The sequence below is a fragment of the Syzygium oleosum genome, unplaced genomic scaffold (genome assembly GCF_021117445.2).
Source record: "Syzygium oleosum isolate NSW1041296 unplaced genomic scaffold, Sole_v2.1 Sole_v2.20, whole genome shotgun sequence".
Classification (NCBI taxonomy): Eukaryota; Viridiplantae; Streptophyta; class Magnoliopsida; order Myrtales; family Myrtaceae; genus Syzygium; species Syzygium oleosum.
The window spans coordinates 4,841,982-4,853,240 of record NW_026607504.1 but is presented as its reverse complement, the minus strand read 5'-3'; the positions used below and the strand labels follow the sequence as shown (position 1 = coordinate 4,853,240).

The 11,259-nt window shown below is 41.3% G+C and overlaps 1 protein-coding gene across 1 annotated transcript; it reads left to right on the top strand.

Moving 5' to 3' along the window:
* Positions 1–2,149: 2,149 nt before the first annotated feature.
* Positions 2,150–8,173, top strand: LOC115683703 (calcium-dependent protein kinase 18). Its single transcript, XM_030608291.2, has 12 exons — positions 2,150–2,770; positions 4,331–4,461; positions 4,607–4,648; positions 4,744–4,855; positions 4,933–5,011; positions 5,363–5,532; positions 5,953–6,079; positions 6,191–6,306; positions 6,416–6,523; positions 6,631–6,693; positions 7,031–7,204; positions 7,760–8,173. The coding sequence occupies exons 1-12, from the start codon at positions 2,402–2,404 to the stop codon at positions 7,922–7,924; spliced, it is 1,656 nt and encodes a 551-aa protein (XP_030464151.2). The 5' UTR covers positions 2,150–2,401; the 3' UTR covers positions 7,925–8,173.
* The last annotated feature ends 3,086 nt before the right edge of the window (positions 8,174–11,259 follow it).

Sequence of the window (11,259 nt, the reverse complement as noted above, 5' to 3'; positions counted from 1 at the left end):
CACGTCGAATTTCCGGCCAAATTGGCACTTAAGTGATCTCTTTTCCTCCGACTTGGCACCAAAATGATCCGAAAAAAAATTATGGCACCAAAGTGTTCTTCGTACACAACTTATGGCACTTCTGGTGTCCTTTTGCCGGTTATAAAGTATCGAGTGTTATGAATTTATTTACTTTCTTTTAAAGAAAATCGTTATAGTAACACCCGCCGCTCTGCTTTTAGTCGGATGGGCAATCATGCGATACTCAGGAATCGCCTAGAATAAATACAAGGAGAGCTAATTGAGCCCTTTTGTTAAGAAGCCGTGCGTCTGGCCTTTCGTCGACGCAAACTGTCTTGAGTCGAGCATTGTCATTTAATAAGAGAAATTGTAGGGATCGGGTAATCGCAACCTGTGGACCGAGCCTATCCCGGATCGACGATCATGTGGGTCCCACCCACCGCGATACCCACGTAGCCAGTAATTCGGATCGATATCGGTTCATGTTTTGTCAAAGTCGACCTCCACACATTAGTTACAGCCAGACGGAAAGGATCACAATAACGTTCTAATTTAGTGGACCAAATCTTGTATGACCTATTCAACATCATTCATTTGATCACAACACATGACTTAAGTTCATGTTCCCTTGCCTAGAGGGCATAAGTTTTTAGTCCTATTTTGAGAGGTTGCTTAAGGGTTGTATCCATGCTGAGAATTTGCGTGGGACTTGGTGACTTGGAAAGCAACGTTTCCTCTAAGCAAATTTTGGGTTTAATAAGAAATCTTGGTGTGTGTAGCATTTCTTAATCTATTATGATCCACAGATGAAGGAAATACAAGGCCACATTTTTTTGGCTTTCTAGCCTTCTAGTTTCTTTTTGTTATCTTTTATTTCATTTTTTGATCCAAAAAGTAAGGATGAAAAGAAATTATAGATTAAGTCGAAAAAACAAACACATAAATCCACTCTTTAATCGAGTCGTTAACCAATTCGATCTAGTGAATTTACCGTTACTGGAATGTATATAGAGAAAGAGAAAAACAAAGAAAGAGTACATGCAATTCAATCGACTTTTGGGTGTAATCCAAATCCACGTAGAGAAGCGAATCTAAACCATGCAACTTAACGCGAAATTGATATTATGCAATTATCGTGATTTTGCAACATGTCAATTGTTGAGAGCATGCAGTAAAAATCTGATCACAAATCATCAAGAGAGAGCCTAAGTTTGAGCCGATTAACATATCCAGTTGAACTCTCATTTACTCCAAAGTTTAAATCAATGAGTTTTATATCAAGTAGAATTTATTAACTACTACACACCATATCAAATATTTTTATGTATTAACTTATCTAAACTTGAATCTCCAAAGCGCGCATTCATCCCTAATGTCTTTCTCGGCAAACTATGAAGGCCGTCATCAAATCTGAGTTAATTTTTTTAACCAATTGCTTAGATAATGTCCGTCTGAAGAGTGACTTTTATTTTTATTATTTTTTCCATATCTTGTAACTTCGATGTTTTGATTTTATTTAACTTGAAATATTTCAAATCTTTATGATATACGGATATTGAATATAGAAGCATCGTATTAATTTTTTAGAACGTTCATAGTCTGAATAACCTCATAAATTTTGATGTGAAAATAACCAATTGACTATTCACGCTGAACAACCCAATTTGTTCTTCTTACGAATATCCTTTAACAAACCGGATCATTTCGTGTTTTGTAATACCAAATTTCGATGCGTTAAAATTGTATACAAATTGTCCGGATCGATTTCTCAAGAATTGTCACGTGGGAAATCATTCAGTAATCAAGGAAGATTACAAGAAAATACTCCGACATGTATAATAACATGAAAATACTTTATATTTTTCGAGATGCAAGCACCTAAAAATACTCGTTAATACAAGAAAATCGAACAAATTAAAACTTTTTTGAAGGATCTTTTTTCTAATAACATATCGAGACATTCGTCGATAAAATTCTTTTTTCTGAAAATTACATATTTAAAGGATCTTTTTTTTTAAAAAAAACTTTTCGCGGGTAAGTGGACCGAGTAAAAAATACAATTTTTTTTTCTGTTATTTCCTCCTCTTTCCCTTCTCCTTCTCCTCCTTCTTCCTCCTCCTCAAAAATCAACTGGGAAAATACCAAAGTCGTCTTTGACCACCACCACCACCCGCCACCACCGCCACCACCTTCCTCCTCCGCCTCCTTCTTCCCTCCTTCCTCCTCTGCTTCCCCTCTCTCTCTCTCTCTCCATATTTATACGGTCATCGCGTTCGCGGGACGAATCATCGAACTTTCAGTACCTACTGAAAGAAGCTGAAAATGGTCGGAATCGCTCCTCCTCGAGACAACATCCAGAGCCTCGGTTGATTCCGGTTCCCCTCTACCTTCGCGGCCGCCCATGGGGCTCTGCATCTCCACCACCAGGGTCAGCGGCTCCAGCAGCAACGCCGCCGCCGCCGCCGCCGCCAACCACAACCGCTGCGAGGTCGCGCGGCCGGCGGCGGCCACGGCGGCCGCGAGCAAGGCCGGCGGGAAGAACAAGCAGAAGGTCAGGGGGGGCGAGGCGGGCGCGGGCCCGAGGAGGAAGCAGCAGGGGGGCGGGGTGATCCCGTGGGGCAAGCGCACCGATTTCGGGTACGCCAAGGACTTTGACCGGAGGTACACGATCGGGAAGCTGCTGGGGCACGGCCAGTTCGGTTACACTTACGTCGCCACCGATAAGGCCAATGGAGATCGAGTCGCAGTCAAGAGAATCGAGAAGAATAAGGTGGTTCGCTCTATTTTTTTTTCTTTTGTTTTCCTTTTTGCTTCTTCTCTTCTGTTGCGACTCGCAATTGCTGGTTCCTGGAGATCAAATTTTAGGTTGCGAGATTGTTTTGGGGGCTAAATTTGGTCATCAATTCTGTTCTGTATAGAAGGGGAACGAAAAAAGGAAAGGATTTTAATGATCTCACTGATGAAGTGCTGCTAGACTAGAGTGTTCCAAAAGAAGAAGCCTTTTTTCGTTTTTGGAACGGGGATGATTTCATACGATTCAGCGTGAAAATCGGCACATGCATCTCGTTGTCCAAAAGGGTGTGGACACAGTTGCAATATTCATTCTCTTCACGAGCAAGAATTATTTCGCGGGTTCGACCCATTTGACGGATTCTGGGGAAGCTCGAGATCGGCATTAAAGGAGTTGAAATTTGTTGAACTGGGTTGGCTTTTAGCTTAGAGCTGTTGCAGTTCCGCGTTTCGCCTTTGTCGGCGTTGTTGCTTTTCTTTTGTTAACTCTGTGAATTGGGTTGTGAGGTTCTCCGCAACCTTATCTGTTAGCTGTTAAGGATGAGCAAGCTGGATTTTCTGCGAAGAAAATTTCAAAGTATTTGTCTTTGACCTGACTATGAGAACCACATTAAATCCCCCATTTTGCGCATTTTTTTTTTCTGGTTTTTCGTGTTCATTGCTAATTCGAAGAGAAGAATGATGCTTAAGATACATAGACTGATTTGCAAGATTGGTTTACAAAGTGATGTGCAGATATTTGTCGAGCGTGGAATATGACCCACTTGTTTTAATACTCATCTACAGTTCGCCAAAGCACTTTGAAAATCAGTTTTGTAGAGCTGTTGTAGTACGATGAGCATTACCCTTTGGGAAAAATGGCTTGACACATGCTGTTGCAAGTTCTTCAATAATTGTATGTTGTATGTCCACATGAAATTTAAATTCAACCCGTAGGCTCAATTATGACAGGTGGGGTTCAGTGGAAAGGAAAAAGAGAATAAAGGGAAAGGGAAACAGATAAGCTTATTATGCAAGAAGTAGATAGGTAACAGTAGGTATAGGCAATTAAATTGGCTTCCTTGAATTTCTATCTTATGAAAGCTAAATTTTCCAGTTTCTTTGGTATTTAATTGTATGACGTATATATATGCTTATTTTGCCGACTATGTATTATTTCTTGTCTTATGCAGTATCTTGATCTGGATAATTCAGTTTAACCCCTTGCTTGCTCATGATTCTTCTTGTTTGAAATCTAGTTGAGGGAGAGATTTACTATAATTGCTATTTACCAACAGCTAAATCAGTAGAGACTATTCACAATGTAGTGCAGAGATCCATGTCAGGATTCAGAAAGTTAGAATGGGATGATACACAACACATTTTGGACTACATGCCCTTTCTAGCGAGAATATTTTCTAAGTGGCTCCTCTAAACTTTTTGTTTTTCTGCTGTGGGTGGTATATATATATGTTTTAATGTTTACACGAAACTCCTTCAAAACTCTATCCTAAAATTGGTTGGTTAATCCTGCAAACAAATTTTTTAATGTTGCATGCAGATGGTTCTTCCTATTGCTGTTGAGGATGTAAAGAGAGAAGTCAAGATATTGCAAGCTTTGACAGGGCATGAGAATGTTGTTCAATTTTACAATGCCTTTGAAGATGATTCGTACGTGTACATAGTTATGGAGTAAGTTATGCCATTCTTTCTTGAGATGTTACTTTCCCCCGAGAACTTAGTAAATAGTAGTATTCTTGTAGTAATGCTTTTTTCTGCTTTTATTTTCTGTCCATATGTGTGTAATGACTGTGTTATCTCGATTTATTTTATACAGGTTATGTGAAGGTGGTGAATTACTGGATCGGATATTGTCCAAGTAAGAATTTTTGTCTCAAATGACTGAAGCCGCCATACGTGTAGTTCTCAAATGCTTGATCAGTCTGTTACTTCTTCATGGTTTTCTTTGAGCAGGAAGGACAGCCGTTACACTGAGAAAGATGCAGCAGTTGTTGTACGTCAGATGCTCAAAGTCGCTGCTCAGTGTCATTTACATGGTCTAGTGCACCGTGATATGAAACCAGAGGTAGAGTCATGACATTTGAGTTACAATGTGGAGTAATGCTGCTTTGGAAGCTCTCTTATGTTCCTCGTTGCCTGCAGAATTTTTTGTTTAAGTCAAAAAAAGACGACTCCTCTTTGAAAGCCACGGATTTTGGCTTGTCGGACTTCATAAAACCAGGTGATTAGATTTTTTATGGCTGAAGATAATTTTGCATTTTGCTTAGATGACATTCAGCTTTCTCTGTCTCGATTCCTGAGTAATAGTCGTGGAAGTATTTCACCTCAGCATCTGCCTCCTCTTATGGACTGTCAGTAGCTGCGGTGCTAAATGTGATAGTGCTGATACTATAGTCGGCCATTTGATTTTTATAATCAGATCGACATTTCCTCTTTGTTTTCTTTCATTTCTTCTTTTTTGTTCGTGGTGGTACGAAGGATTTTGACTTGCTTTTGCAAACCTGTGCTGATTTTTTTCTTATCAATTGAATGAGAAATTGCCTGAAAATTGATGCTCTTCCATCGATTGCAGGAAAGAAGTTTCAAGATATTGTCGGTAGCGCCTATTATGTTGCTCCTGAGGTATTGAAACGCAAATCGGGACCAGAATCAGATGTGTGGAGTATTGGTGTGATAACATACATTCTACTGTGTGGGAGGCGTCCCTTCTGGGACAAGACTGAAGATGGTATATTTAAGGAGGTATTACGTTTGTGTATTTGGAGTGGCTTCATTTCAACACTTTCTACATTTTTTGTTCAAATCTTGTGGGTTGTGCGGCCCATGCGATTTGACTTTTACATAGTGCAGAACACTTGAAATCTTTCAGAACATACAAATATTGGTAGGAGAGTCAATAAGTTAATCTTCACTTGAAATAAGTGAAAACAACGGTCCCTAATAAACAAAGTGAGAGACTGTTAAGCGAAGTAATCTCAGTAAGCACTTCTATAATTTTGCACTGGTTCAGATGTCCAAAGATCCAACAATCAATATGTAACATTTAATATTTCCAATCCTAGTAATAAAGGGAGAGAAACGTTCTGTACCTTAGATGTCAAAACTTCCTCGATGCTTTTGTTTTTTTACGATATCACTTATGCCACTGTTTAATTCTTTCAGGTTTTGAAGAGCAAACCTGATTTTAAACGCAAACCTTGGCCGAGCATAAGCAATAGTGCCAAAGATTTTGTTAACAAGCTACTGGTAAAGGATCCTCGGGCTAGACTAACTGCTGCTCAGGCCCTTTGTACGTCTTAATTTCTTCTTAAGCTAACTACTATGGGGATCATCATTTTCTTGTTCCTGTGAAAGTTTTCTCATGGGGTTTCTCTCATCTAAACTGTCCCTACTGTTTCAGCACATCCTTGGGTCAGAGAAGGGGGAAGTGCGTCGGAAATACCTATTGATATATCTGTTCTGCACAATATGAGGCAATTTGTAAAGTATAATCGTTTCAAACAATTTGCTTTGAGGGTGAGTTGCACATTCTTGAAACTTTAGAGGAGAATGACCTATCCCCTCTTCTTATTTTTACTTTTATTTGCCTCTTTTTTTAAGAAACTTTTTAAATTGCCACCTGCAGGCTCTGGCCAGCACGCTAGATGAAGAGGAACTGGCTGATCTCAAGGATCAGTTTGATGCAATTGACGTAGATAAAAATGGTTCCATTAGTCTTGAAGAAATGAGACAGGTGGGTTTCTGATTTTGGAACTTTCCAGTATTATGCAACTTCCACCAAAGTACGTCTCTGTTTCTCTGTTCAGGAAAGACAAACTGAGAAAGATGGTTTTTCCGCAGGCCCTTGCTAAAGATCTTCCTTGGAAGTTGAAGGAACCGCGTGTGTTGGAGATTCTTCAAGCTGTAAGCCTTTCTCCATCCGTTGGATGAATCAGCATAAACTCATTTACTTGGAAGTTGTGTTTTTTACTCTGTTAATCTCCCTGATTGTCCCTCTCAAGGAAATAATAATTCTGCATCTTTCCTCCTCCTTTTTAGTTTAAACCTGCACTAAGCATTTTTTGTCTTTTCGATTAAAGAAATCTGCAGACTACTGTTCTTCATCAGGAGGATTTCTTTGATATCTTTCTCTGTGTCTATCCTTCTAGAGCAAATATGACAGTATCAAGTCCATATGACTTGCATTGCGTTTTCTGTTTGTCCGGATTGATCTTAAGCATATTTCATCTCCCTCATGCAGATTGATAGCAATACAGATGGGCTAGTTGATTTCCATGAGTTTGTTGCTGCCACTATACATGTGCATCAATTGGAGGAACACGACTCTGAGAAGTGGCAACAGAGATCGCAGATTGCTTTTGAGAAATTTGATCTCGATGGAGATGGGTATATAACTCCGGAAGAGCTAAGAATGGTAAGTGCTCTTTCTCCCTTTGTGCTGCATGCCAATTTTCATTCTCCTCTCTAAGCTGCTGTTCCACAGTCTCACTTGCACCTCCCGGAAAATAATTTACTTTTAAAGATTACGTGTTCTTTATTTGGGCACAATGAGAGAATATGGGGATCTAACACAGTGAGAAGAGACTTCCTTTTATGGTTCTGTCAGTGCTATTACTACTATTATTATTATTATTATCATCATCAATGCCTTCATCCGGATGGAGCCCAGCTGTTTCGATGAAGTAGGGATCGAATGCATGTTTCGAGCAGTTAAGCACGAAGAACTTCTTGAAAGCCTTCGTCTTAATGTGTTATTCAGTCTGCTACAGCAAAGGCCACCTATCCGTAATCGAAAGTTCTTTTCTTTTTAGCAAGTTAGATAGCACTTGTCCACAAGCACTGGGTGTTTGATTCATCACTAGCAACTGGCTTAAGAGAATTAATTTGGCATGAAATGATTATAGGTCCATCTTATCCAAGATAGCGCCATCAGCCTAATTCATAACCCTTGAGACTTCTTTTTTGGCAGCACACCGGCCTAAAAGGTTCTATCAATCCACTTCTTGAGGAGGCTGATATCGACAAAGATGGGAGAATTAGTCTATCAGAATTTCGCAGGCTGCTGAGAACTGCTAGCATGAGCTCGAAAACTGTCACCAGCCCGTCGAATTTCCGGAATTCACGTAAGATGTAGTTTAGGAAGATGTATATTCTCTTGTTCAGAGTGTCGGGAATTTTCTTCATGTTTCCCCCCACAAATTGTAAGTTGTGGTCGTGAGTATCGTATCGATGCAAGTACATTAGTTTCCCTCCCACGCTTCACTCCTTCATGAAGACCGATGCGTGTTTTTCGACAACCGCTGTCATAGACTCTAAATCTTAACGCATTGTAATCTGCCATTGAAGAAGAGAGCTATTAGATTTGATTCTCCGTTTCGAGAAACGGTACTTAAACTCTGATTAGAGCTTATGTTTTCGTTATTCATTAGGGCGCTGAATAACGTGTAAATCGATGCAATGAATCCAAACCATTTAAGAATAGATATCACGTTTACATCCAAATCGTTTGCAGAACTCACCGTTTTGTTTCTGGTATGATCTGGTTCATTTACCTTTTCTCCTGCTGTTCATTTTTCTTTGGAATTTTCAGAGCAGGCAAAGCTACGTATTCTTTAGAACTCTCGTGGCATCCAAGAGTTTTAAAACTCGTGGCCTCAAGTAAATGAAATTAACGTGTAAATCGATGCAATGTTGTATTGTGATTCAAAATTTCTTTTTCTAGTACTCACTAATAATTTGTCACGCATCATGAGATTTGACGCAATGGACTTTTTTGTAATGTTATAAACTTTAAGGACGAGTAGGCAGGGTACGACGAAGCCTGCGAGGCGACTCGTGGTCGTATTGGGGTCAGCGTTGGTCTGGAGATTGATGATTGACGGAGTGTGCTTTGGCGGCTCGTGTGGTGGAGTACTCTACATCGGATTTGGTCTTAGGAGTCGTGTCGAGTCGTGTCGTTACAGGCTTACAGCCCATGCGGCCTGTCGTTGCTTCCTAAACGTATGCGAGCTCTGCGATTCCTTAATGTAAGCACTGGATCATTAGTAGATCCTTCCGTCGTGCGTTTGCGGCGTTGACTTTTCGTAGACTTAACGCAGAGAGCATTACGAAAATTGCCTCTGGTCAACGCGAATTGCTCCTTTCCACCGCCTCTCCTCCACCACCGATCACCAACCTCCGCCATCCTTTATTCCTCTCTTCCTGCTCTCTCTCTCTCTCTCTCTCAACTATGGGTCTCTGCATCTCCACCATCAGAGTCACCACACTCACAACGGCAATGCGACCACAAGGCACGAACCGTGCGAATGAGAAGGTCACAGATTATGGTTACGACAAGCGCTTTCACCAAAGGTGCGTGATGGGGAGGCTGCTGGGACGTGGCCACTAACGTCGCCATCGACAAGGCCAATGGAGAACGGGTTGCCGTAAAGCGACTTAACAAGAACAAGGTCACTCTCGCTCGGCCTCTCTGTTTTTCTTGGAGTCATTTTCCATTGGGGGTGCGTACGCTCGTGCGTTTGTGCTCGCGACGAGATAAACAAATTTTGCATGAACTAGCTACTGCACAAGTCCGAATGCTGGATGCATGGACATACATATAGCAAACAGTTAGCTCTTAGTATTCATGTCATTGTCACTAGATTGCAGGCCTATCGTACCACGGTTCAATAAAATAAATGTCTTTTGGATATTTCGTCGAAGGATTTCCTAATTACAAGTTTAGGCTATTTGGTGGATGAGGGGTCGTGTCGATGCGCGCATCCGGACACTGGCTTTCGTGTTGTATTTCTTTCCATGCCTCTATGGTGGCTCCATCAGACAGAGAGGCCTTCTGCAGATAAATTTCTGCTGCTCAATTTAGGTGGTATACCGTTTCCTGATATTTACGCGAGATTCTTCAAATGTGGTCTGCATTGCTAACGTATCTTTTGATTTCTGGACACAGAACTCCGCTAAGGATGTAGACCAAGAGATCAAGATAGTGCAAGCCTTGACAGGGCTTGAGAATGTTATTCAATTTTATAACGCATTTGAAGATGATTCTTGTGTGTACGTAGTTATGAAGTAAGTTGTTCCCACTTTCTTGTCTCTTCGTTTTGTTATCTTTTTGTCAATCTGTGCACAATGACATCGAGTCTGTCTTGACACGGTTCTTTTCAGGTTGTGCGAGGGCAGCGACTTACATGATCGGCTACTGGCTAAGTAAGAGCCTTAAGAACTCTTGCAACACATGCATGTATAACTCGAAGTACCAAATCAGTCTGCGGCGACTTCTTCGTGGTTTTCCACAAGCAAGGAGGATGGCTGTTACACCGAGGAAGATGCGGCAGTGGTTGCACGACAGATTCTCCAAATTGCCGCTGAATGTCATTTATGTGGCTTGGTGCACCGCGACATGAAATCCGAGGTAGAGTCTAACGAGTATGTCCCTGGTCCTCCTAGCGTGTTTCCTTACAATGCAAAGTATTGCTGATGGGGAAGCTCTCTTACCGTTCCTTGTCAGCTGCAGAATTTGATGTTCAAGTCAAAGGAAGATGAATCCCCTCTGAAAGTCATAGATTTCGGCTGCCCGGATTTTATAAAACTAGGTAATTAGATGTTGAATGCTGAAGATTCTTTTCGCTTTTTCTCAGAAGACATTCAGCAGATGCCGAGCTAAATGTGAAGAGGCATAGGAATTGGTAGACTCACCAGTGCTATCGTTTCAATCTCGTTGATACCTTCAATTGATTGCAGGAGAGAAGTTCCGAGACATTAATGGCGGTCTTAACTACATTGCTCCTGAGGTACTGAAACGCCAATCAGGACTCGAATCAGATGCGTGGAGTATCGGCATCATGACTTATGTCCTACTCTGTGGGAGGCTCCCTTCTAGGACACGACTGATGACGGTATATTTAAGCAGGTACTTGCATTTCGCATGGTGAGCGTAGTTCATGTAATCAATGAATGCAGCGAGTGAATGTTGAACGGAGTGATGCATCAGTCCAATCCTTGCGAGAAAGGGAGGGAAACATCAGGAAATCCCGTACCTTAGAAGCCACGTGAGAGCGACGAGGGTAAAGGTAAGGATGTATCTACGTTATTTGGGAGGTCAATGTTGTAAATGCAGTTCACACACCGAAAAAACTAAGTGATTGAACAGAGAGATACGTTAGAGTCACACTGCTTTGTACTCATCCCACATGGGCATGTCAAATGCAGGGAAAGGGGAGATCTTGTACCTTGGACAGCCTTTCCTTTGCGATTTCCTTTCTCTGTTTTCCCTTATGCAGCTACTTAATTCCTGCAGATCTTGTGATGCGAACCTGATTTTCGACGCCAACCTTGGCCGAACATAAGCAATGCTGCCAAAGATTTCGTCCAGGAGTTACTGGTAAAGGATCCTCGGGCTAGAATGACTGCCGCTCAGGTCCTTGTATGTCTTGGTTTCGATTAAACCGACTGTCTAGCATGCTGGGATGAATG